Source organism: Mus caroli, unplaced genomic scaffold, assembly GCF_978045245.1.
Source record: "Mus caroli unplaced genomic scaffold, Mus_caroli_1 scaffold_2, whole genome shotgun sequence".
NCBI lineage: Eukaryota > Metazoa > Chordata > Mammalia > Rodentia > Muridae > Mus > Mus caroli.
The window spans coordinates 52,662,787-52,688,796 of record NW_028227257.1 but is presented as its reverse complement, the minus strand read 5'-3'; the positions used below and the strand labels follow the sequence as shown (position 1 = coordinate 52,688,796).

The following is a 26,010-nucleotide window of genomic DNA, read 5'->3' as shown; positions in this document are numbered from 1 at the left end:
TAGGGCCCCGCACAGATCCTGGGAGCATTGTAGGAAGGGCCTAACACTTAAGTTCCAAGTGTGGCTGTCAGCTGACTCCAAGGGCTTGAGCAAATTACACAGTTTCTCAGCACCTTGGGTCACCCATGCATATTTGATGTAGCATTCTTTCTGGCCTGTAGGGATTCTGATCAGTTTTAGAAAGGTCTCATAGGGACAGGGCAGGGCCTGTGACATTCATAAGTCACATTCAACGTAGTCATTATTGTGAAGAAGGGCATGTGGGTGGTATGTGTCCAGGGAGGGGGTGAATGCAGGACAAAGGCAGGTCCTTGCAGACTCTGTCTTAAGGCAGGAAAGTCTAATGGTTAAAACCCAGGCTCTATTCAGTATTCCCATAGGCTGGGTGGCTGTCCTAGTTAGGGTTCCTGTTGCTGTGATGAAACACCACGACCAAAAGCAACTTAGAGATAAAGAGTTATTTTTGCTTAGGCTTCCACATCTCTGTTCCATCATTAAAGAAAATCAGGGCAGGAACTAAAGCAGGGCAGGGATCTGAAGGCGAGAGCTGATGCAGAGGCCATGGAGGGTGCTGCTTACTGACTTGCTCCCTATGGCTTGCTCTGTCTGCTTTTTTTATAGAACCCAGGACCACCGGCTGATAGGTCTCCCCACCTACACTTGTCTGGGCCCTCCCCCATCAATCACCAATTAGGAGAATGCCCTACAGGCTTGTCTAAAGCCTATCGTTCGGAGGCATGGAGGCATTTTCTTCATTGAGGCTCCCTCCATTCTGATGACAGCTCATATCAAGTTAACAAAAAACTAGCCAGCACAGTGTACCTAGCTCTGGTCATGACAGAGTCCCAGGAGTCCTCTTGTCACCCTGGAACTCAGTTTGGTGACATTTTTGAGAATGAGCTGCTTGTGAGGTTGTACATTGGTGGCAGCTTTTCCTCCACAGCCTGCTCTTCACTCCTTCACTGTGCCTAAGCCACAGATACCTCTGGCTGCCAGCATGGGAGTGGGGTTAGTTAACTGGGGGATGGGGGAGGGTGGGGGTGTCATCCAGCCTTGAGAGGCCAATATATGCTGGGGATGATGGGTGTACTGGGGGGCGTCCCCTCCAGCCATGTCCAGACACAAGCAGGGGCATAGGCAAAACCCCAGTCCTTGCACGGATACACATGGGTCACGGTGTAGACTCTGCCCTGACCATGAGGGTGCTCACCATTGTCCACTGTGCTCCCCCTTCCCCTGTGACTCATGCTCTTGTTTTTACAGGAGACCATAGCCATGGGGAGAGCCAGATCCCCAGAATCACACAACGCACAAAGCTGGAAGGGGCTGTGACAGCGCCCTCCAGGGCAAGGTGTTCCCACTCTGGCGTCTCCTACCTGCATCATCATTGCTTACAAAGTGTTTGGGAACCGTCTGGGTCTTACCTAATAGCTTTCCCAAGTTGACTTGATTTTCTTTTACAACCCTAGCATTTATTTTAACAGGAAAAAGATAACCATTACTCTAATGGATAGTGTCACCGGCCACCAATACAACATGGTCGTGAAGGCAGGTATTTCTGGGATGAGGTCAGCTCCTTGAAGGCATGCGTCACTAGGGGTTTACTGCTAGATCCCCGCCCCCAAAGCAGGACTGGCACTCAAGTTCTCAGGACTGAGTCACTGAATGAGTGCAGGGGTGAGGGACCTGAGCATTAGTGAAGAGGAGGGAGAGTGGAGGTCACCGGGGCCCCAAAGCCAGCCAGCCACAAGTGGACAGAGTCGGATCACTGGAAGGGATTTGAAAAGCGTAGAACTTCCTCACTGTGTGCTTTGGAGTTCTTCAGTGCCCTATTCAGAATGCTGCCTCTGCACATCAGAGGACCACATGGGCACAAGAGGGACCCAGAGCTCAGGTGGCCGGCCCCTCTCACCCACATTCAGCATGAGGGAAGATCCAGGGGAGCCTCCTTGGTAGAGCTGCCTACATCTCTCTGCCCCCGTAAACTAATCTGACAGACATGTGGGACATGCCAGTCCCTTCTACCACATCCCCGTCTACAGTCTGACCAGCATGATCTCTGGGTCTTCCTGAGTCACCTTCCCCAGCAGGAGATTGAATGGCCATGTGACCTTCTGGCAAGACTGTGATGGCAGCTGAGCTCAGGGCCTGGGGTTCAGGTCTTCACCCGACAGGAGCCTATGGGGGTGGCTGCAGCATAGCATCCTGGTGGGAGGCCTGGCACCGGAAAGCCGACGTCACTCCTGACTCACTCACTCTTCAGGCAGGGCTGGGGGTGGGTGGCCTGTCACTAATCTCCACGGTCACTCTCACCTTTATGACTCTCCTGGCTCAGGTCTCTCTGCCCAGTCACTCACATCTCCTTTCTACCCGGGGCCATCCGCTTGAGGCTGGCCTTGGACTGGGGAGGAAGGGAAAGAGGGTCAGGGTAGAGCCTGGAGCATCTGACAGTGGAAGGGAAACCCATGCTGCAAGCAGACTGAGCAGACAAACCGGAATCCCAAAGGCAGAAGGCCAGTGACGTCTAAGCAGCCATCCAAATAAATGGTTACAGAAAAGAACAACACAGGGAATCATCACTTCTCCCAAATGAGTCCCACACGGGCTTAATTGAAGAAAGAAAAATAAATAAAACCTGAGCCTCAAACTCACTTGTTAGGTCTGTTCTGTAACAGCCAGGCCATGAACAACCTTAAACAGAAACCAACCGTGTGGTCACTTAGTGTCTAGTTGAAGAGGCACTTGGCAGCCTGTGCCAGCAGCCATCCTGACCGGGGCCCCATCTCATGTTATCCCCAGTCCAGAGTCCTGTCTCCTCTTGGCAGGCTCCCAGCGAATGGTTCTGGACAAACAGGGTCCTGAGGAGGTAGCAAGGGGTAGCAGACAACCTACAGATGACTCATTGGTGGCGGCATGGGGGGGTGTCTTTAGTCAGAACAGGAGCTGGGGAGGGATGTGGGCTCTTCTACCCCAGCCTGGACTTTCATCAGGTGTTGAAGGTGGGGGTTTCCCCCTGCTTTGGGACTCCAGCAGAAGATAAAGGCAAGCTCCTCTTTTATGGTTCAGTTTGGCTTCTTTGAGTTCATCTGTGTTTGTCAGAGCTGAAAAGGGTACCATGCCAAGGACAGTGGCTTTGGGGTGTATGTGTGACAGATCCACACTGGCTCATATGCAAAGACTAAGGCACCCAGCAGACTCTGAGGGGCACACTCTCACCCTGCCAGGGGACCCAGCAGCTCAGTTCAGCACTGGAGTCAGGGGCTGGAGTTTCCCACAAAGCTAAGCTGATTTCACTCCTGCTGCAGGGACCTCAGCAAGCAGGGCCTCCCCTCTTCTCCACAGCTGGAAGGCTGTGGCTCCAGGCATGGCAGGTGACTCTGTTCAGCAAGACTAGACATGATGGTCCCCCTCCATGCTCTGTAATTTGTCCCTGGAATCAGCCATTAAGTCATCTGTGAGGCTGATGCCAAGGATAAGAGCCCCCTATCAGCTTCAGGGATCTATGGTCCAGACTCCCTGGCTGGGCTGCCAGTTGTGCTGTATCAGCCTCCAGACAGGCTTGGTGGGAAGGGACCCAGGCTGTGGCACAGCCTCATAGCCCTGGAACCAACTTGCATGACCATGCCACTGAGACACAAGTCCATGATTCCTGGTCCAGGAGTCCTTGTAGCTCACCCTGGCATTCTGTATCCCCCACAAGACCCAAGTTCCCCAAATCAAGAGGAAAGGCATAATATTTTGCTCGAGCACCTATATACCTACCATACCTTATGTTAGGGGTCCACACAGGTTCAAGCCACAGGCCTCCAAGAAGCAAAGGATCTGCAGGGAAGCTGGAAGGGTCTTACTAAAGGCAGAGGATTGGCTCAGGGGAATAAAGATTTGGGAGGCTGGGTTCTGAACACTGTCCCCACCCACTGTGCCTGCTTCAGTTCAGCCACCTACCAACTTTCTTGCCCCCAACAGCAGGAGTGTCCCTGGGGGCCCACGTGCAGCTGGGCTTCACCACATCCGGGGGGGGGGGCAGGCACTCGAGTGGGGGAGCACAGAATGGCTGTGAGTTACCCAGTTTTCCATTCTTACAGTTTGGTGTGGGACCAGGGCCTGTCCCAGAGGGGTTTGCAGCTCCTAAGGGGTCGGAAGGGAACAGGTTCTGTGAATAGACCTTCTTCCCCTGAAATTCCCGCCAGGCCTGGCTATGCCCCGGGAGAGCCCAGCATCGTCAACAGAGTTCCTCTTTAGCCCTGGCCTGTGACATGAGAACTACTTCTTTTTAGGCTCTTGGGGGTTTTCCTGGGCCCCTGGGGAAAGAAACTGCCCCAGTCATATGAGGAAACTCGTCACAGGTCCCTGCGCCCCTTCCCCATTAAAGCCCCTCCCACCCCGCCCCCACCCCCGGGCTTTGGCTTTCCAGGACTCCTCCACCTGGGCCTGGGCCTGGGCCTGGGCCTGACATAGGAGAAGAGGACAATTTCCTGACGGTTGGTGTCTTTCCTAATAGTGTATCATCATTGGTAGCAACAGGTAATTTGTCCATTTTTGCTATCGAAATTCCTAGAATGAAAACCCTGGGAGAAAATGGGAAAAGTGAGGAAGCTGAAGACCGGAGTAACTCAAAGGCTCCGTGCAGCTGAGAGCTGAGTTTCTAAGCACTTAGTGGCTTGAAGCCTGGCAGAGTGGGGAGCACTGGGGCATATACACTGGGGAGACGTGGGTGGGGCCTCTAGACTCCAGGCCGACACTTGTCACGGTCTGGTTCCCAGTTTCTTCCCCCGCGTGTCCCTCCCCCTGATGCCCCGCCCCACCCACCCCCCTGTCGGCTCCGGGAGCCCCGGGGGCGGCCCAGCCAGAATGCCACGTGAAGCCGCGGGGGCGGGCACCGGCGCCTTCCTGCTCTTCCCTTGTATGGTGACCCGAGGGGCCAGCCCTCGAGTATTTAAGCCCGGGCGCGACGAAGAGCCCCCAGAACCGTCAGCTCCCGCCACATAGACACCGCGCCGCCGGAGCCGAGGGAGAGGACCGCGGGAAGCAGGAGGCTTTGCGATGCCGATCGCCATGGGGCTGGAGACGGCGTGCGAGCTAGAGTGCGCGGCGCTGGGCGCGCTGCTGCGGGAGCCGCGGGAGGCCGAGCGCACGCTGCTGCTCGACTGCCGCCCGTTCCTGGCCTTCTGCCGGAGCCACGTGCGCGCCGCGCGACCGGTGCCCTGGAACGCGCTGCTGCGGCGGCGTGCGCGCGGCACCCCCGCCGCTGCCCTCGCCTGTCTGTTGCCCGACCGCACACTCCGGGCGCGCCTGGGCCGCGGGGAGCTGGCCCGCGCCGTGGTGCTGGATGAAAGTAGCGCGTCTGTGGCCGAGCTCCCGCCCGACGGCCCGGCTCACCTGCTGCTAGCCGCACTGCAGCACGAGATGCGCGCGGGACCCACGACCGTGTGCTTCTTGCGAGGTGAGCCCGTGCCCTTCGCCCCTTGTCCCACGTTCCGCGCCCCGCGCCCTTAGCCCCATTGTTCCACGTTCTGTGCCCTGTGCCCGATCTCTTGGCTAATCATACCCTTTCTTTCTTGTCTTTCCCACAGGCGGTTTCGAAAGCTTCCAGAAGTACTGTCCGGATCTGTGCTCTGAAGCTCCTGCCCAGGCCCTGCCTCCTGCTGGGGCCGAAAATAGCAACTCTGACCCGAGGGTTCCGATCTATGACCAGGTGAGTTGATATTCGAATTAGTTGTCTTCATTGTGCATTCTAAAGGAATGCCAGTGGGGAAAGACAGGGTGTGTTCCAATATACATTCCCCGATGTGGAGAGTGTTTGTGTGACCTGCAAATGGTGTGAACGTGTATATCCTCATACAAACTTTAAGGCATATGTGGCACAAAGTGTCTGAACATATGTCCCCTTGTGGCCTCAAGACTTTTAATTCTGTCCTTGGTCAGAAAGCCTAGAGCTTCTCTTGTTTCTAGCCAATCCAGGATGTCTCGATCAAGCCTTTCAGTACAAGGCTGAGTGAGGTCTCACCACCGTTCCCTTCCTCCTCCAGGGTGGTCCTGTGGAAATCTTGCCCTACCTGTACTTGGGCAGCTGCAACCACTCCTCAGATCTTCAGGGCCTGCAGGCCTGCGGCATCACAGCGGTTCTCAATGTCTCTGCCAGCTGCCCCAACCACTTTGAGGGTCTTTTCTGTTACAAGAGCATTCCAGTAGAAGATAACCAGATGGTGGAGATAAGTGCCTGGTTCCAGGAGGCTATCAGCTTCATAGGTAGGGGAGCCTCAGCCCAGGGGTCTATGGGAACTGTAGGGAAGAAGGTACGGGCACCTGATTCCTCTGTCCACCTTCCTGTCTGACTCTCCGCTCCCCATTTCTTTTTCAGACTCGGTGAAGAATAGTGGGGGCCGGGTGCTGGTGCACTGCCAAGCTGGCATCTCTCGCTCAGCCACCATATGCCTGGCATACCTGATTCAGAGCCACCGGGTACGGCTGGACGAGGCCTTTGACTTTGTTAAGCAACGTCGGGGAGTCATCTCCCCCAACTTCAGTTTCATGGGGCAGCTGCTACAGCTGGAGACCCAGGTGCTGTGTCACTGAGGCAAAGCCCAGCCTGGCCCCACCCCCAGCTCTGGCTTTGACTGACTCCTGGGGGAAGCTGCTGTGGTCCAGCTCCTCCCTCCTCACCTTGCCGTCCCACTGGGGTGCTAGGAAATCCAGGATGACAGGAAATCCAGGATGACCACTGCTCTGATATGGTGCTCTTCTGAGGGGGCGTAAGGGCTGGCCCTTATTTGCTCTCCCTCCTTCGACTTGCAGAAATTAATTTAATTAATTTACTATATTAAAGCCCTTGGTCACCCAAGGGCTCAGAAAACAAGCTGTGACAAGCAGAAACCATGTCTAGGGGTGTGCAGCCCTTGACCCAAAGCTTAAGCCTTGTGCTCCCAGGGGAGCCAGGAAGTGACTGTGTGTGTCATGTTACCGACATCTGACTTTTGTGTGTGAGTGTGTGGGCATCTCGCTGTAATTGGTGCTGAAAAGTTATTTGTATTCAACTGACATTTAACGCTCTCTCCCCAACTTCCTCCCGGCCCTGTGGGCCAGGGAGGGGCATTGGAAACAGCACTTTATATTTATATAGAACATTGAGGTCGTGTCAATAAAAACAGTGTTTTGTTTAAAAAAGAGCAGTACCACATTGTCTGGTCTCAAGTCTGTGCCTGCGATGGCTGAATGGTCTGCCTTGGCCTGGGCTGGCCTGGCCTGGGCTCTTTCCCATACAGGTTCTAGCCTGTGGTTGAACTGGGAGGGTTAGGAAGGCTGAGGTCGGCCTCAGCCTCACAGCAGCTCTGTGCATCCCTGATCAAACCCCACATTTACCCAGTGTGTGGTGTGCAGGTATGTGTTGACTGAGGAGGGCATTTAGATCAGAGGGCACTGGCTCCCTGGATGAAGGGTGCAAAACCTACCCCTGGCGCCCATTTTCTCTGCTCTGGGTAAAGCACTCAAGTGCTAGGGTTGTTCTGAGCCTTCCTCAAGAATTGTATCAGTTTTTTTTTTTTTTTAAATGGATTATTTGGAAATCTCACATCAAGCACCCTGATTGTGCTCACCTCCCAGTTTTCCCACATCTGCTCCCTCCCCTCCCCCAGGACGTTCTGCCCCCCAAAAGGAACAGGTAAGTCCATTTTGTTTTGTCCATATATTCACTGGAACATGGTTGAATTCTTAACGGCCCACAGGGAGGAGGGGTCTTTCTCAGCCTTTCTCCATACCAGAAGCCATCAACTGAGGAAGAGCCAGTGAGGGGCGGGGCCAGCTCCCCCACACCCACACCCACAGACTTTAACGTGTTTTCAGGCAGCCTGCTTTAGTGGTAACCACAGGCATCAAGTGGGCTGGCTGTATCAGGGCCACTAACCTATTCATGGCTCACAGCAGCTGCCCCTGGGCAGGTGCTACAACATGGCCTCAGGTGGCTACAAATGCCGCTCACAACAAGATGCTTCCATCTGAGCCCCCCTCCCCACCCACCCCAGGCAGCAAAGCCCAGGGACATCAAGTCATTAGTCAGAGGCACAGACTTGCGGCTCCATCCTGGGGCAGCAACATGGACTATAGATGCCAACATGACTTCCTGGACCTTTAAGGTGGTCTAATCCAGAAAAAAAAAACACCTTTCTTCATCTTGGGCTTCCATGGTTGCCCAGAGCTAGCGGGATTTCAAGGCCAGGCAGAAGGTTTGGGGAGCTGAGTCTGCATCAACATAAGCTCCAGGTTGCCATTCTGCCAACCTTCCTGGGCAATGACAGCATGTCCACCAGCCCCCTCTCATCCGTCACCACCATCAGTCACATCTCCAGTGTCGCCTTTCTCCGTAGCACACACACACTGCTTAGTTTTTCTATGTTCCCCACTATTCATCTCATATCTGTATATTGTAATGGTACCCGCCTGTACCAGGCCATGAGGCAGGCAACCCTACCAGTTTCTATTGGGACCTGTGGACTTGATGCCCAGCTCAGGGGTGGACACCTGCGCCCCAGAGTCATTAACATTTCATCATCTTATACATAGCATGACTGGTTGCAGGTGGCCCCATTACACCTATTCCTTGCCCTTCTGTGTTTCTAACATCTTACCCTCCTAGCAAATGGCCTTTCTTTCTTTCCTTTCCTCCCTCACTTCCTTCCTTTCTTTTTTTAAGACAGCCTTACTATGTGGCCTTAATTTGTCTGGAACTGAATATGTAGACCAATTTGACCTCAAACTCACAAGAGATCCACCTACCTTTGCCTCCCAAGTACTGTGTATGAGATTTTCCACTAATGTGATGATAATAATTTTACTAAGCACATTTAAGTAGTTAGGTCATTGTTTTAAATATATTTTTGAGATGGGCCCTCACTATGTAGCCCAGGCTAATTTCTCTCAGTTCTACGGGATTTCAGGTGTGAACCACCATGACAACTCATGTCCTCCTCCTCCTCCTCCTCCTCCTCCTTCTTTTTTGTTTTTTCGAGACAGGGTTTCTCTGTGTAGCCCTGGCTGTACTGGAACTCACTTTGTAGACCAAGCTGGCCTCGAACTCAGAAATCATCCTGCCTCTGCCTCCCGAGTGCTGGGATTAAAGGGGTGCACCACCATGCCAGGCGTCTTCTTTTTTTAATGGGAAAAAAAATGGAGTGTTTAAGGTACTTGACAAGCTTTGACATATATAAGCACTGTGAAGGAATGAGTCTGCTGGTCGACCTAATTAGCATATCCATCGGATTCATGGAAACCAGTCTAGACTCTGCTCAGGCATCAGCAGCATCTGCTTTTATTATAGCCCCTCCATCTGGCTCTGGCTTCTACTTCTTGAGAGATGCTTGCCCCAGGCTCAGCAGGAATGCCAACAGGCCCTTGTGGAGCTCTGGCTTTCCTTCACTGAACATGGGGTGGACTTGGTGTGTTCCAGGCTGTCCATCCAGGCCGGGTCTCTGGATGGCAGGATGTAAAGGAAGAAAGTCTGGGAGCTTTGTATTTCGAATTAGTGAAATGGGAAGGGGCCCTGGCTGATCATGTCAGTGGGCAGTGGCATTGGGAGGATCACAGTCATATGAGCATCTAAGAGTTCAAAAGTGTCCCCTCTGCAGTGGGAGGCATCTCTGGGTGCTGATGATGCTGGTGTTCAGTGTGAAGTTTCTCAGAGTCTTGCAACTTGTGCCTGTGTAACTGTGTACTTTCCTATATGGCTTCTGAAATAAAAGCTTATAGCTGGGCATAGTGGCACATGCCTTTAATCCCAGCACTCAGGAGGCAGAGACAGGCAGCACGCAGATCTCTCTGAGTTTGAGGCCAGCCTGTTATACATAGTGAGTTCCAGGACAGCCAAAGCTTCTTAATGAGACCCTTTCTCGTATACATAGAGGGTAGAAGGGACGGGGGAGGGGGAGAAGGGGGAGGGGAGAGATTATACAGGTATGGTGACCACATAGGGAGAGGTGCCTTGAGTTTCCCAGCAGATTTTCTGGGTCTGAACCCTCCGGTAGTGGGTGGGACAGGAAAAGGAAAGCCCCCTTTTAGTGACTGGATCTCAATCCAAGTCATGAAATCCATGAGGTTGCAATGCTTCTCTGCCCTCTGGTGGCAGGAGGGGGAATCTCAGGGAAGCTACACTGCTCAAGGGTATCCTGAGGATTTGTTTTGTGTCCCCTGCCCACTTTTTACCCACTTCAGCAAAGATGGATGGGACTATGGTCCAGAAGGCTCAGGCTGGGGACGGGGGTAGAGTCCTCTGGTAAGACTGGGCAGGTCTTCAGGTGATAGTTGTTGGGAGGAACTGCAGGTGGAGGTGGTTGGGAGGCTGCAGGTGTGGGCTGGAGAAGCCCCTATTAAAGGGGGTGGGTGGTAGAGTCCCTGAGTTAAGGAGTCCTTTCCCTGCCGCAGTTCTGTGTGTTGCTTGCTGAGAGGGCAGTGAGGACCCACCACGGGTACCATGGGAAGCCTGTGGCCTTGGATGTTAACTGTGCTCTCCTTGCTAGGTAAGCTGGCTCCAGTCTCTGGGACATTGGGAAGAGGCCAGAGGCTGCAGCTGTGGCTTAAGATAATCTTAACTTAGTTTCACAGCTCCAACATGGCATTGTAGGGTTGTACCTATGAGTGAGCCCCTGGGAACCAAGGAGGAGGCCTCCTGATACTTGTAGGAGTAGAGAGGGCCCACCTAACGGCAGATTGCCAAGTGTCATACCATATACCTACTTGTTTTAAGGTAAGCCAGGTTCTAGCCTGGCTGGGGCAGCAGGCACTCAGGCTAAGCCTGAGTGGAGAGAAATGTTCAAAAGTAGGGTCTGAGGCCAGTCTTGATTCTGGTGCTGCCTCAAGATTTAAAGTCTACTGTGCCTCTTTTCTGTCTCATATTGGCTGCCCTAGCCTTTTTGAGCCAAGTGTTAGTCCCTTAAAGGGATATCCTTCACTGAAGGCGTCTAGGCCTTGTCACCAGGGATGATGAGTGAGATAGCCAGGCAGGCTTCAGGAATGCATCCTGGGTGGCCTCTCCTGGAAGGGGCTGGGTTTTGCTGCCTGCTGTCCCGGCTCACAGTGGAGTCTCTGGAGCATCTATATGTCTGCACTTGTCTTCCAGAGCCAGGTTTGAGCATGGGAGCACCCTCAGCATCCAGATGTTCTGGAGTCTGCAGTACCAGTGTCCCAGAAGGCTTCACTCCTGAGGGAAGCCCAGTATCTCAGGACAAGGATATCCCCGCAATTAACCAAGGTGAGAATATGGGGCCATACTCCAAAAGCCATGCTGAATGTGGACATGGGGAAAAGATTGAGAGGAAATGTCCCCATGCATGCAGGGAAATCAAGTTTCATGAGGAAATGTTTGTCTGTTTTTCTGTATTTTTTTGCTGGTTATTATTTTCTATATGAGATACTGTAAATGTCTTTAAAATGATCTGATAAGAACACTGGTGTTCTCTCAGCTTGGGACTTGAGCAAAATCATCAGTAGATATTTGAGAACATGTCAGTCACTCTGTAAGTAGCGGTGTGTAAGCGTGACCTAGCCAAGTGGGGTGGGTTATTAAGGAACAAAGAAGTCTGTGGCTCAGGGCATCTCTGTCTGGGGATCTCGGACCTGAGGAACACAGGCGCATTGGGCTGAAGTTGGTGTCAATGAAAATGAATTCAGATCTTGGAGTCATCATGGGCTGAAATGTTGGCAGAACAGAGGTAACCTTGCCTTAGTGTAGATGGTGACTACTGCTCCCTTCTTTCTCTGGTTAGAAGCTCAGATGGACCCAGTCCTTGGTCGGTCATATGGCTTCCCTGGCACACTCTCTCAAAGTCACAGAGAAGACTTTCCCATGCTCTGGCTCACGGTAGTTGCTAACAGCTGTCCCTGCCTAGCTGATGTCTTGTTCGTAAACACCACCAGCTGCAGCTGTGAATGACAGCTCTGAGGGATAAGGCCACACAACTGTACCAGATCCCGGAGAGTGGCCTTTTAGATTTCAGGATGCAACCTTGATCAGATAATCCTGAGGTGACCTCTCCTACCTAAGAGGACTCACAAGAGGGTGGGTCTAGTCTGTGCCACCATCCGTGGTCAGAAGTTATGAATGGGATCCGGGAGTGCTCCTGTATTCATTCCTTTCAAGCCTTCTGTGGCTTCCCTCACTGCCTCATGGGTCCCAAGATTTCTCTTCCCAGCAGTCAGCTGCAGGAGGCTCCCTGACAGGAAGATGAGAACCAAAGCAGACTGAGACAAGAAGTATTCACCATCCTCAACTCCCTTCTGTGGTTGTGACTTGTAATTTCAGCTCCTAGCTACCTCAAGGGTTCAGATTATGGATAATAGAAGCTAGGTGGTGGGTGGGAGCAAGGTAAGGCAGGAGAGACCAGGACATGTTCTGGGGAGTGTGGCTTGGGCTGGAGGGAGCCTGGATAGGAGGAGGACCTGCATCCTGAGAGCAGGGGCCTGGAGTGGGAGTTGGCTCACACATGCTGACGGAGTCATGGACTGCATTTAACCAGGAGAAGGATGAGAACAGGCCGAGAACCTCACACACACACATTTGCAGGCTGGGACCCAGCAGGGGCTGCTGTACTTCTCCAAAGCCACACAGCCTTGGTGTTCACAAAAGTTTAGTCTCCAAGTAGAAGATATAGACACTGGCATTGCTGGGTCCATCCCAGCCTGTGTTCTGGAAGTCAAGGCTCACACACATCCCTCCTTCTTCCTTTCCCTCCCAGGGCTCATCTCAGAGGAGACCCCAGAAAGCAGCTTCCTGGTAGAAGGGGACATTATCCGGCCAGTGAGTACACACGTGGGGTGTGAGCATCTTCAAGGCTATGACAGCGCTCAAAACCCTCTTCTGGCTGTCATGAGTGCTTGACAGTTGGGGGGGTCTATCTTTGGTTTGTATGGCTGGTTAGGTACCACTTTCAAGGTCATGAATGTGATAATGGTGACAGCTGAAATGACTACTCAGTCTGCCCAAGAGGGCTTCCTGGAAGAGGAAATTCAAACTCTGACTCCTCTTGTCACCTTGCCCAGGGAGAGTGCTTAGGAAGCACAAGGCTTGAGACATGGTGGCACAGGCCTTTAATCCCAGCACTTGGGAGGCAGAGGCAGGCAGATCTCTGAGTTTCAGGCCTCCTGATCTATATAATGAGTTCCAGGACAGCCAGGGCTACACAGAGAAACCCTATCTTGAAAACCAGAAAAACAAAAACAGAGACATGAGCCCAGATTGACTTGTGTTTGTGTGTGAGACCTGGGTGGCTGTCAAGATCCCCCTTAGGGAAACCAGAATAAGAAGTAACGTGGAGAGACCATCTTGCCTGTGGATGGAGGGCTGAGTCAGAAGGGAGGAGGCTGGTAGGAATGGAAATGACTTATTTCAGAGAGAAGACACACTGTTCAGGAGAGGTAGTGCCATCGTAGGTGGCAGAGGGCTGCTGAATGTGACAGTAGAAGTGGAAAGCAAGACTCTCCTGTGTGTTCAGAGGTGATTGATGGCCCCTGAGGCTGGGCTAGAGTCCACAGGCTGGAGAGCTTAGGTTATCCAGTGGAGAAGTGAACACAGGTGCCTGGCATTTGAAACGCATAGAGCAGAATCAAATGTTGACCGCCAGAGGGACAGGGCCTTCTGATAGCCATGAAGCCTACACTGTAGAGTTCCCGCTAGTGGGAGATCGTAGAGAAGCACTGTGAGGCTGCCACTCCACATAGGACCCTTCCCATTCTTTTTTTTTTTTTTTTTTTTGAGACAGGATTTCTCTGTATAGCTCTGGCTGTCCTAGAACCTACTCTGTAGACCAGTCTGGCCTCGAACTTGGAAATCCACCTGCTTCTGCCTCCCAAATGCTAGGATAAAAGGTGTGCGCCACCACGCCCCAGTAACCCTTCCCATTCTTGTTAGGGGAAGCTTTGCCATATTCCTGTTCATGGAGGTGCGTGGAAAGGGCAGAGTCCTCCTGAGCCAGGCCTCCTGGGTACCAGCCTTAGGTGCTTTTATCTACTTGATAGAACATGCTGTGACCTCTGTCATCTGAGTTCTCACAGCTGGCCCATCCTCCCCATGCTTCCATCTCCCTTCTAGTGGTTTCCTCACTCCCAAGGCCTCCGTGTCCTGCTGCTCACATCTTTAGAGTCCTGGCAGACTTAGGCATGGCACCCTGGAGAACTAGACAGCTTAGGTGGCCCGTGTCCTCCATTTAACTCTGAGCTGCCCTTTCTCCTCAGAGCCCCTTCCGATTGTTGTCAGTGACCAATAATAAATGGCCCAAGGGCGTTGGTGGCTTTGTGGAGATCCCCTTCCTGCTTTCCAGAAAGTATGGTGAGTGAGAGCAGAGGTAGCCTTCCACCCTCCTTCCCTATACATCAGGACTTCTGCAGCATCTATGCATTGGGCATCTCCTTCTGTAGAACCACACCCCCTCTCTTACACCAATAGTGTTGTGCAGAGCTCCTATCCCCAGGGCATCCTGAGCTGTGGCAGGAAAGGGAGTATTGAAATCCTGGAGGAGCTGATGGAACTCTCATCCTCTCTGAGTCACGTAGTCCCACAGCTAGGGTCTTTTCTGCAGCTCAGGCATCCTCTTCAGCATTGTCCTCTCTGAATACTGTGTTGGGAGGTGAGCTTAATGTCCTGGTCTCAGCCCCCACGTGGACTTCAAAGCTCCTCAAGAGCTATGGGACCTCTGCAGGGGGTCAGCCACGGTGTGTCTTTCCCAGATGAACCCAGCCGCCGGGTCATTATGGAGGCCTTTGCTGAGTTTGAACGTTTCACATGCATCCGGTTTGTTGCCTACCATGGTCAGAGAGACTTTGTTTCCATTCTTCCTATGGCGGGGTAAGTGCTCCTGATGGATGGAAGTGGTATGTGTGCGTGCATGTGCGTGTGCATGTGCATGCTCACTCTCTGTTTATCCCTTAGCGTGCACAAATCTAAGCTTATTTTTGGGCCTGTTTTCTTGGGTTCAACCCCAGCCTACCCAGAATGGTCATCCATGATCTGGACCTTCTGGGCCAAAGGTAAGGGATGGCCATTGGGCACAGGATCTTCCTCTACAAAGCCCTCGCCTCTGGAGGTCTTGTGGTATGAATCTGAGCAAATGTTGGGTCCTGGTTCTGTCACTCGTGTGCCATTTTGAATCTAGATGAGTTCCCTAATTTAACCTCTCTGCCTTCTTTCTGAGACGGGGTAGTGGTGATGCCTATATCCTACCTTCATTGGGGCCTGATGAGGTGTGGACAGAAGCTGTGACTCAGGCTTATGACATAGGTCTATTCATGTAATGACCTGCTTGTGTTGCACATGAGTGTCTGGTGCCACCTTTTGGCAGCTTGGTTAGTGCTGAGGCTTCTCCACAGGCCAAGCAGTCAAGGGACTTGGGAGATGGGACAGAAAGTCTGGGAGTAAGACAGGCAGTCTTGCACTGGTCCATCCCAGCTCCTAGAGCACAAGCAGTGTCTGTCCTGATGTCCAGTGTCTTAGTCAGGGTTTCTATTCTTGCACAAAACATCATGACCAAGAAGCAATTTGGGGGAGAAGAGGGTTTATTCAGCTTACACTTCCACATTGCTGTTCATCACCAAAGGAAGTCAGGACTGGAACTCGAGCAGGTCAGGAAGCAGGAGCTGATGCAGGGGCCATGGAGGGATGTTACTTACTGGCTTCCCCTGGCTCGCTTAGCTTGCTTTCTTATAGTAAACCAAGACTACAAGCCCAGGGATGGCACCACCCACAATGGACCCTCCTGGCTTGATCACCAGTTGAGAAAATGCCTTACAGCTGGATCTCATGGAGACATTTCCTCAAGGGAGGTTCCTTTCTCTGTGATAATTCCAGCCTGTGTCAAGTTCACACACACAACCAGCCCATACACCCAGCCAGCTCACCTCTATGCCAGCTCACTCTCATGGTCTTACAGGTGTTTCTCTGGTGTGGGACGCAGCGGAGGGATGCAGGTGGTGTCCCTGGCACCCACTTGTCTCCGGAAGGGCCGGGGCATTGTCCTACATGAGCTCATGCACGTACTTGGCTTCTGGCATGAGCATTCACGTGCAGATCGGGACCGCTACATCCGAGTCAACTGGAACGAGATCCTCCCAGGTAAGTCAGCTGACTAGGCTGGGCCCAGAGGACCCCCGAGGGACGCAGGCCTCAGGTCAGAGCTGGAGTTGAGTTGGCTCACCTCCCCTTGAAGAGTTCGTTCCCCACACGGTCTGTCTCCTTTTCACAAGGCAAGTGGGATTTGTGCCCCTCTGGTATTTGAGAGTGGTCCTCTGTGGCTGTTGCTCTGGGCCTCCATAGCTGTACTCAAAAAAAAAAAAAAAAAGGACATCAATTATTATCTTTGTGTCTCACCTCCCTCTGCCATTGTCAGTCATCTGAATGTGAGGTTGGCAGTGTCCTTTGACTCTTGGCCCACTGACTCAGCTGTCCCCCACACTGCAGATGCTATTGGGGCAGGTGATATGTGTCAGTTGGGAACACTGAGCCAAGACAGAAATTCAGAGGGCAGCTCAGATGCATGGGTCAGGGAAGGGGCAGTGCTGAAAGGCTGAGGTGCACAAGATGGACTTCAGTGGACAGATGGCTCAGAGAATACCCTGGAAGCGGCAGAGCAAAGGCTGACAGAAGGAGGAGCCCTAATGCCAAAGAGGAGCATGCGTTCTGGGCACAGTACAGGGATCAGAGTGCAGTGTAAGCCTATATAGGTGGGGCTCAGGGCTCAGCGGTGAGAACTGCCTTGGGCAAGAGGGGCGCTTGTGAAGGGACAGAATCCACAGTGTCTGGGGGTGCAGAGGCCTCCCGCCAGTGGGGAAACTGCCCCATCAGTGGTGCTGCTTCTGATGCTCTGGGGTTGGCCAGATGAAAAGTGTGAAACTTACCCCAGAGACCATGCTTTGAGGTAACTAGGTAGACCATGACAAAAGGACAGGATTGGTTGGGTAGGGCTGGGGGTGACTATGACCTTTCCAAGTGCTCCTTGGGTGCTTGTAAGCACTCATCCGATGACAGGCTGTGAGAAACTAGATTTGAAAAATACGGTGCAGATAATCCTGATCATGACAGAGCAGAAGGCAATGACCGACCAACCACCAAAACTGCTCTCACGTGGGACAAAATCCTTTTAGTTTTGGGGTTTGAAGGAATTGCAGGGATTTTTCAAAAGAGAGGAAAGGAAGAGAAAACTATGTAGTCCCAGCACTCCAGAGGCTGAGGAAGTGGATCCCGAGTGTGAAGTCTAGGATACATAGACTCTGTCTTTAAATAATCGTAAGGCACTATTTTTAAATCAATAGTCTCTGGCTAAGGGTAGATTCAGGGGATGTGTCGAGGTTGTCAATACTTATATCCATAAAATGAAAGAGAACAAATAGACATGCCCATTTAAAAGGGGGAATTAATTAAGGTAAAAGCATAAATTAGAGTTGAGCAGCTCTTGAGGTTAGTGTTTTCTAACAATCAGATTGGCTCAAAACCACGACCCACCTAGGGCTAAGGACAAAGCAAAGAGGCATGGCACTTGTCTGGTTTGTAACTGGGTTTCCAGCCTAGTGCCAACAAAAACGCTCAGCTATCATAATGAGGAAAATATGAAAAGTGAGATCTGTTGGCATAAACTGACGTGCATAAACTCTGCGGAGGCATAAACTTAATCACAGTAATTCTGTAAGGATTGAGAGGTAGAAATTCGGAGAATCAGGTGGTGTAGGAGACTCACAACTATCTTTAATATTGGTGTATATTATCTTTAATATATGTGTGTTATATTTCCACAGCACTGGGGCTTGCACTTGGGGCATTGTGCACACTAGATACTTGGTTATCTTGTTTTCTTGAGACAAGGTCTCACTGTGTAGCAGTAGATGTCCTGGAACTTACTCTGCAGAATAGGCTGGCTTTGAACTCACAGAAATCCTCCTGCCTCTGTCTTCCAAGTGCTGAGATTAAAGGTGTGTATAGCACTATGCCCAGCTAGATAACTTTGTTTTTTGTTTTTTTGTTTTTATTCGAGACAGGGTTTCTCTGTGTAGCCCTGGCTGTCCTGGAACTCACTCTGTAGACCAGGCTGGCCTTGAACTCAGAAATCTGCCTGCCTCTGCCTCCCAAGTGCTGGGATTAAAGGTGTATGCCACCATGCCCAGCTCAATAACTTGGTTTTTGAGTTAAGGGATTATATTGCCTATCCAAAAATTACATTTAATAATAAAGGGTCTTTGAAAAGAAAAAAATTGGTATTCTGTGGGACTCCGATTAAAGAGGCTGCTGCTGACTTTGGGGAAGAGTAGTGTGGACCCAGCCTGCTGAGTCTGGGGGGCAGGGAGGGCTGGGCAACAAAGATGTAAGGACCAGCAGCCCTGAGGAGGTAGCAGCCTTCCATTCCTCACTGGCCTGGAGGGGAAAGAGTGCATTCAGGGCAGCCAGGGTGACTGGACTGCTGGGATGCAGATCTGCAGCTTTGTGCTCTAAGATGGGAGGATGAAGATGGTCTGGGCATCAGGGGGTCAGGCACCAGAATCCTGGATGGAGAGGACAGCACATCTTAGGAGCTAGCTCAAGGAGTAGAGTAGACAGGGTACCAGTGTCTAAGGCACAGCATCCACGGCCACAGCTTTGTGGATGCTGCAGGTTTGCAAAGTTTAGTGTCATGAAAAGTGAGCTGTGAAGGAGGAAGAGCTGGAGCGAGCTCGTGGGAGGTTATGGTTGTGTGCATGGCCACGAGGCACCCCTGGTACGAGGCACCCCTGGCACAGGGATTACTTCCAGGGTCAAGTAGAGTAGGGTAGCAAAGGTATATAGAAAACGAGGTTAACTAAAAAAGAAGGTTCAGTCAGGGGAACCAGACTCTTCCACTCATAGGCTGTGAATTTTCAGAAGTCTCCCCACTTCCCTTTCCTTGCCTGGTCTTCCCTACCTGTCTATTTGTTATATATCTACAAAGGTGTGTGTGTCTGTGCTTTAAGGCTTTGAAATCAACTTCATCAAGTCACGGAGTACCAATATGTTAGTTCCCTATGACTACTCATCTGTGATGCATTATGGGAGGTGAGGACACCCCCTTCCCCCATACCCCCCCTTTCCCATGCCTTTCTCCTCCTGCCCCTCTTCCTTGCCCTCTCAGCCCCTTCCTCCTCCTCCTTGACTCTCCCTCCCCTTTGCCCCCTATCCCCTTGCCTCCCATTCCCCATACCCTTGCACTACTCTCCTAGCCAGCCCCTCTACTGCGATCTAACACAGGTCCCACCTCTGGGTTCCAGGTTTGCCTTCAGCTGGCGTGGGCAGCCCACCATCATACCACTCTGGACCTCCAGTGTTCACATTGGCCAGCGATGGAACCTGAGTACCTCAGATATCACCCGGGTCTGCAGGCTGTATAACTGCAGCCGGAGTGTCCCGGACTCCCACGGGAGAGGTAAGTGACTTAACCTAGGGAATGGTACTGAAGTTCGAGGGTAAAGATGTAAGGGATGATGAGGGATGGCAAGGAGAGGTGGGTTGGGTCACTAATGACTCATCACAATTGAATTTGGAAATATATTTGAAAAGGCTTAATACCCACTAAAGACTAAAACCTCTTAGCAAAGAGAAATAACCCAGATAATACACATCTATCAAAACTTAGAGTAGAAATAATTTTAATGACAAAATATGAAATCTTATGGCCAAGAGAAGTTTTCCCACTATTATCCATTTATTCAGTGTTGAAATGGAGGTCTTAGCTGTAAAAGTACCTTTTATCCGCCTGATGTAATTGTCATCTCCAAAGCTTACTGCCTCAGTCTGCTAACCTAGTCCCTATTCCTGGAAGCTTCTAGCCTCAGAACAATCTAAACAGGGCCTAGAATGTTTTCAGCTTCTTAGACTTACTGCTGAATAAGCTTGCACTTTCTAATTCTTTCTGAACTGCTGCAGACTGGTTCAACTCAGCTGTTCCAAGCCGACTGATTCATTCTGGCTCCCCTCTCAGCCTCTGACTGAATTGCTCTGTTTGGCCTCATACTAACCTTCACAATCTGTTCTAATCTTTAGGCTCCTTCTCATTCTCTGACTTGTTCAGAGAACAACCAATCTGTTCAACTGTCTCTGTAGAACACTCTCCCAGTTAAACTGCCTCCTGCCTCCCCCAACTCTCTCCCTCTCTGTGTGTGCGTTGCTCTCTTCTAAGTGGCTTCCCTTTCTTCTCTCTTCTCATCAGAGTTGGGCACATCCTATTCTTTCAGATCTTTCTCTGATTTGTCAGTCTGTCTGCTACTCAGACATCACTTTCAAACATGGGTGCTTCCTTCTTAGGACATGTCTGTGTTCCAGCCATAGGAATTAAAGGTGTGTGCTAAGGGTGAGGCACACCACAACTAGAAGTAGACTTTTTTTCCAGTAAATAACACAATCTCAGGGTTCACAGTGTGATCTAACATCCTGTGACACTTGGCTGTTGCCATTGTAAAGCAAGAAAAGACACAAAGTTTTTGGTATTTAGAAAGGAAGCAAAAATTTGCCCAGTGGCAGTCGTGCATGCCTTTAGTCCCAGCACTTGGGAGGCAGAGGCAGGTGGATTTCTGAGTTCAAGGCCAGCCTGGTCTACAGAGTGAGTTCCAGGACAGCCAGGGCTACACAGAGAAACCCTGTTTCAAAAACCAACAAAAACCAAAGGAAGCAATGGACACTAATCATAGATTATGATACTGAAACAGGCAAAAATCAATGAACAAATTAAGACTGGGATAATGTTAAAATATCAGTATACTTGACTGATAATAAGAATTATATTTCTGTAAACCTTCAAAAATAACTTTAAAATGAGAGCACAAAGAACAAGAGATAGAAGCTACCCAAAAACTCTCCAGGGGGAAATACTTATTTTAAAAGTTGCCAAGCATCTGTGATCCTAGTCCTTGGAAGTGAAGGGGAGGGCCAGTCACAAGTTTGAGGCCTACCTGGCCTGCTTGTATCAGAAACACTTAAAGAAGTGTTCGTCCTAGCTATAGATAGGAAGACAGTGTTTAAAGTCTTAACATTTCCCAGTCTGATCTATAGATCCAATGAATTTACACTCAGGGGCCTGGAAAGATAGCTCAGTGGTTAAGGGCAAGCATGACTGAATTTGGTTTCCGGCACCCATGTTGGGCAGCTCACTACTACCTGTGACCCCAGGGTCTCCAGCAGGCCTGCATATACCCCTCCATATATTTAAAACCAAAATAAATCTTTAGAAATTCACACTAAAAATCATAATGAATTTGATAATACTGGCAGAGCAACTTAAGCAAGATGAAAGACAACAGCCAAGACTTTCCTGATGTAAAGCAGTGGCAGGGCCTGGTATGGCAATGCAGACCTGTGATCCAAGGCATAGGTCTAGCCTAGGTCTAACTCATGGCTAACCTAGGCTATATTAATTCAAGGTTAGCCAAGGTTACAAGGCAGTGATTCTGCCTTCAAAACCAGCAACAACAAAAAAGGGGCTGTAGAAAGACTTCCCTAGCCAGTTATGAGTTTATAAGACGTCCTTAAGTGTATGTAAAGTACACAAATGTATAAAAACCTGTCTGCATTCCGAATACATGGCTTTAAGTGCAGAGGATGGCTGTAGACACACATAAGTGCCTGTGGGAACAGAGAGGAAAGTTCTGAAATGGACTCTACTCAATAGAAAACTAGCAAGCACAGTGGTGCACAGCTCTAATCCAATCCAGCACTGGAGAGGCAGACGCAGGTGGCTCTCTGTAAGCTGGAGACAAAAGTCTGGTCTACATAGTGAGTTCCAGGATAGCCAGAGCTATGTAATGAAACCCTGTCTCAAAAAAAAAAAAAATCAAATGTGAGAACTCTGGGGGCGGGGGCTTGATTATGAAAAGGTGACTTAGTGGTTCTCAGCCTGTGGGTTTCAACCCCTTTGGGGCTCCAACAACCCTTCTACAGGAATTGCATATCAGATATTTACATTTTAATTTGTAACAGTAGCAAGATTAGTTACAAAGTGGCAGTGAAAATAATTTATGGTTGGAGGTTGGTTTAATACATGAGGAACTGTATTAAAGGGCACAGCAGCATTAGGAAGGCTGAGAGCCACTGCTCTGCCTGGTTCTGAGATGGTACCTAGGCACCTACTGTCACACGTTATTACATTCCATACTGCATAAAAGACTTGTATGTGCGTGGAGAAACTGTAAAAAGTTTAGCAAGAAACTAGCAAGATGTCTCTAATATTGGGATGAGGAAGAATTTCTTCACAAATAACCCTAACAACTAGAAAGATTAATAAATCCAACAGTAACCATAATAAGCGTTGTTAAGAGACACCACAAAGGCTGGAGAGATGGCTAAGCCATTAAGAGCACCAGCTGCTCTTCCAGAGGTCCTGGGTTCAATTCCCAGTAACTACATAGTGACTCACAACCATCTGTAATGAGATCTGGTGTGTCTGAAAACAGCGACAGTGTACTCATATGAATAAAGACATCACAAGTAAATCTAAAATATGAGTTATAAAGTAGAGCTGTTTCTGAACATAACTAGTAGTATTATGAAAGGGCTGTAAACAGAAAGTCAAAGTACAGATAGAAAAATGCATGAGGTGGTTAATAAGCAACTCGGAAGAAATCAAATGAGAAGCAATCGCACCACCACTCACTCTCCCTAAATTAGCAGAAGTCTACTATCTCAGTGATATCAAATACCCACAAAGGGTACAGGGCAAAGGATGATTGTACCCCACCAATGGGACCCTAAATGGCTGCAACCCTTCTGGAAGACCGTGTGACACCCAGTGAAGCTGCTGTGTGTGCCTGTGACCCAGATTTTATTTCTAGGTCATCTACACCTGAGTCCCACCCCCTTTCCCTAGCAGTCCTAGATAATCAGTAATCTACCTTCTGCCTCTATGGATTTGCCTTGTCTAGACATTTCATATAAATGCAGCCACGTGCGTTTTGTGTCTGGCTCACTGCCCTCCACAGAACCTTTGCTATTCATCTGTTGTTGAACCTGTGAGCACGTCATTCCCTTTCTGCTGAATGACACTCAACTTCTTCACCACTTGATGGACATTTGAGTTATTTCTGGTTTGGGACCATTATGAATATACTATGTCGGTATCTGTCCCAGCCATAACGTTTCTGGGCCCCATGGTGATTCTGTACTCGGCTGTCTTCCAAAGCAGTTGATCCACTTAAAACTCCATTACCTATGTAGGGTGATGCTGACTTTTCTGCATAATTGCTGAGGTTTGTAGTCCATGCTTTTGATTATGAGTATCCCCAGTGGATATAGAAGTATCTACTACCACTCTGGTTTGCATTTCTCTAACGGCTAGCCGCCTCTAGCCTCTTTATGAGATGGCAGGTCCCCTCTCTACCTTTTTGGTTTTAGACAAATGTCCTCACAGATTCTTTGCCTCATTCTCAGTTGGATTGGGTTTTCCTTGCTGAGTTATAAGAGTTTAAAAATATATTAATTGTATCTCTTTGTTCCTTACATCATTTGGAAACATTTCTTGACATTCTGTGCACTTGAGTTTTGCTTCCTAGATAGTTCTTTGAACAGAAACCCGCTTTCCCTTTGATTCTGAGACAGGGTCTCACTATGTAGTGGTGGCTGCCCTGGAACTCAAAATATAGACGAAACTAGCCTCTAACCTGGAGATCAGCCCACCTTTTTCAGTGCTGAAATTAGAGGCATGTGCCACCACACCTGGCTTAAGTATCATTTTTAATGTCACCTTCCCTGATACATATGTATACTTGTAGTTAATCAAATATTACAAACATTTTGTTAAAACTAGAGAATGAGATGTGAGACACTGTAGGTCAGCCTGGAGCTCTGACGATCACAGAGAGCAGAGAACTGGAATTGGGAGGAACTGGTCCAAGGGGGGGCTGCCACCATGGGGACAGACTGGCGTGTTTGGGTGTTGAAATGATGACACAGTGGAGAAGGGGGCAGGTCCTGGAGGAGAAAGGAGGGCCAGTTAGAAAGGTGGGAGCGAGGGTCAGACATGGACGTAATAGGAAGGAAGACCTCAGGAGTGGACCTGGGTCCATGTGTTGATCTGAAGACCGCCTATGGCCCCTGCTCCACACACTGAGGGGAAGCTGCTAACATAGTAGTGGGGGGGCATGGCCTACAAAGTACCTGAACCTGGTAGAGAGGGCAGGACATGGGATGGTGCTGGGGACTTGAGGAGTGGCAGGGAATTGGGACAGAAGGTGGTTGCGGGTGTGGTCCCTGTGGAGGGATGATGGCAGCTTAGGTGGACAGCAAAACCAGTAGAGGGTAGAGATGTCACTGCTTGATGACAAATGGCTAGAAATGGAGGCTTTGACTCCTGTGGTTTCTGGTGCTGATATAGTTCAGAGAGGGGGCATGGCTGTGAGACCAGCAGAATTGGGCAGGAGGAGGGTCACTGGTTAAAGGAGACAGCATTGATGGGTTACCGGACACTGATGATGGAGGTGTGTGGGCAGAAATGATGAGACCATGAGGCAGCAGTGGGGTCGTACAAAGTTATACCAGTCAAGTCTAGGTGTGGCAGCAAAGAGAAAGCAAAGAGGTCCCCCCCTCCTGGTAGTGAACAGACCAGAGAGCGCTTAGGAAATTCCGATGTCCTCCCTTGGCTTGAACAGAAATGGTTCCAGAAGATGTTCAAGATGTGTAGGTGGGAGGTGTGTGCTGGGCCTGAAGACAGATGTGGTAGGAGAAGCTATATGGTCAGTTAGGCTAACAGAAGCCCTGCTGGGGTGTTGGTAGGAAGGCCGGCAGGATCTTTTCGTGGTGACCCGAGGGGCCAAATGAGGAAAAAATAATGCACCTCGGTTGTCCTGGCTGCTCCAATTTGTCTTCGAGACCTGGTCTCTCTGTGTAACCTAGGCTGACCACAAACTTGCAATTCTCCAGCTTCAACCTCTCCAGTACTGAGATACAGGCACAGATCGTCACACCCAACAGTTATACTGCCATGCAGTAGAAATGTAATAGTTTGTGCCTTAGCACAGACCTTGTGGGCTGCCGGAGACCTCTGCGAGTTTGGCTCCATAGCCCCTTAAGTAAAGCGAAAGGCCACGCAATAGCTTTCTTTTGCAGTTCTAAGACCTAACGTCTGCTCTCTTCCTGCTCTAGGGTTTGAGGCCCAGAGTGATGGAAAAAGCCTCACTCCTGCCTCTATATCACATCTACAAAGACTTCTCGAGGCACTGTCAGAAGAATCTGGAAGCTCTGCCCCTAGTGGCTCCAGGACTGGAGGTCAGGGTATTGCCGGGCTTGGTGACAGCCAGCAAAGATGGGAGCATCCTCCTCAGAGCACATTCAGTGTGGGAGCCTTGGCAAAACCACCTCAGATGATAGCCGCTGCCTCAAAATCGGGGCCCGGAGCAGGTGCAGACAGCATGTCTCTAGAGCAGTTCCAGCTAACCCAGGCCCCCACTGTACCTCCTGCTCTATTTCCAGAAGCCAGAGACAAGCCAGCACCTATCCAAGATGCCTTTGAAAGGCTAGCTCCGCTTCCAGGAGGCTGTGCACCTGGAAGTAACATTAGAGAGGTGCCCAGAGGCTGAGCCTTTAGACTTCTGTCCCCAAGTGGAGAGGGTGTATTCTATTTAGAACAGCTAGGTCAATCTAGTCTTTGGCCCCTCTGGGCATCATCCCTGTCTTCTAACCCCTGCACTGGCTACTCTTGGAGGCCTGGGTCACTTCCTTGGTCTCTTTTCCCACAACACCCCCACCCTGCAGAGTTCCTAGGGGTAGAGAGGCTCTAGGGGCTTTTCTTGGCTTGAGCCTTAGCCCTGGAAGATGCATGGCATGGAGACAGGATCCTGGGAGTGGCCATCAAGAGCAAGGTTCCAGCCTTGGTTGCCTCTGGAAGTTCTTCAACTGAGGACTAGCTCCCGGCATGGACTCGAGTGCTGCCTTGGGCATGGACCTCAGTGGGAAGCCCTGTGGCTGGAACCTGAATATCCAGCTCTCCAGGATGCCTGGCTCTAAAGATGTTCTGAAGCCCTGGGATTAAGTCCTGTTCTCCAGGAGGCAGAGAG

General features: G+C 50.5%; 2 protein-coding genes across 2 annotated transcripts; both read left to right on the top strand.

Annotated features, from left to right (window-relative positions):
* The first annotated feature begins 4,985 nt into the window (after positions 1–4,985).
* Positions 4,986–7,159, top strand: Dusp2 (dual specificity phosphatase 2). The gene is made up of 4 exons (XM_021156681.2): positions 4,986–5,443; positions 5,574–5,695; positions 6,030–6,249; positions 6,362–7,159. Exons 1-4 carry the CDS (start codon positions 5,044–5,046, stop codon positions 6,574–6,576), a joined length of 957 nt encoding a protein of 318 aa, XP_021012340.1. The 5' UTR covers positions 4,986–5,043; the 3' UTR covers positions 6,577–7,159.
* A 3,300-nt stretch (positions 7,160–10,459) lies between these two features.
* Astl (astacin like metalloendopeptidase) lies at positions 10,460–25,533 on the top strand. The gene is made up of 9 exons (XM_021156180.2): positions 10,460–10,505; positions 11,111–11,236; positions 12,720–12,781; positions 14,215–14,308; positions 14,707–14,824; positions 15,906–16,087; positions 18,949–19,030; positions 19,243–19,397; positions 25,100–25,533. The coding sequence occupies exons 1-9, from the start codon at positions 10,460–10,462 to the stop codon at positions 25,531–25,533; spliced, it is 1,299 nt and encodes a 432-aa protein (XP_021011839.1).
* The last annotated feature ends 477 nt before the right edge of the window (positions 25,534–26,010 follow it).

Coding starts and splice junctions, on each gene's coding strand:
- Dusp2 (XM_021156681.2), top strand. CDS start 5,044: ATGCCGATCGCCATGGGGCTGGAGACGGCGTGCGAGCTAGAGTGCGCG. Junction 5,444..5,573: donor GACCGTGTGCTTCTTGCGAG/GTGAGCCCGTGC, acceptor TCTTTCCCACAG/GCGGTTTCGAAAGCTTCCAG. Junction 5,696..6,029: donor GGGTTCCGATCTATGACCAG/GTGAGTTGATAT, acceptor TTCCTCCTCCAG/GGTGGTCCTGTGGAAATCTT.
- Astl (XM_021156180.2), top strand. CDS start 10,460: ATGGGAAGCCTGTGGCCTTGGATGTTAACTGTGCTCTCCTTGCTAG. Junction 11,237..12,719: donor TATCCCCGCAATTAACCAAG/GTGAGAATATGG, acceptor TTTCCCTCCCAG/GGCTCATCTCAGAGGAGACC. Junction 19,031..19,242: donor TCTGTGATGCATTATGGGAG/GTGAGGACACCC, acceptor TCTGGGTTCCAG/GTTTGCCTTCAGCTGGCGTG.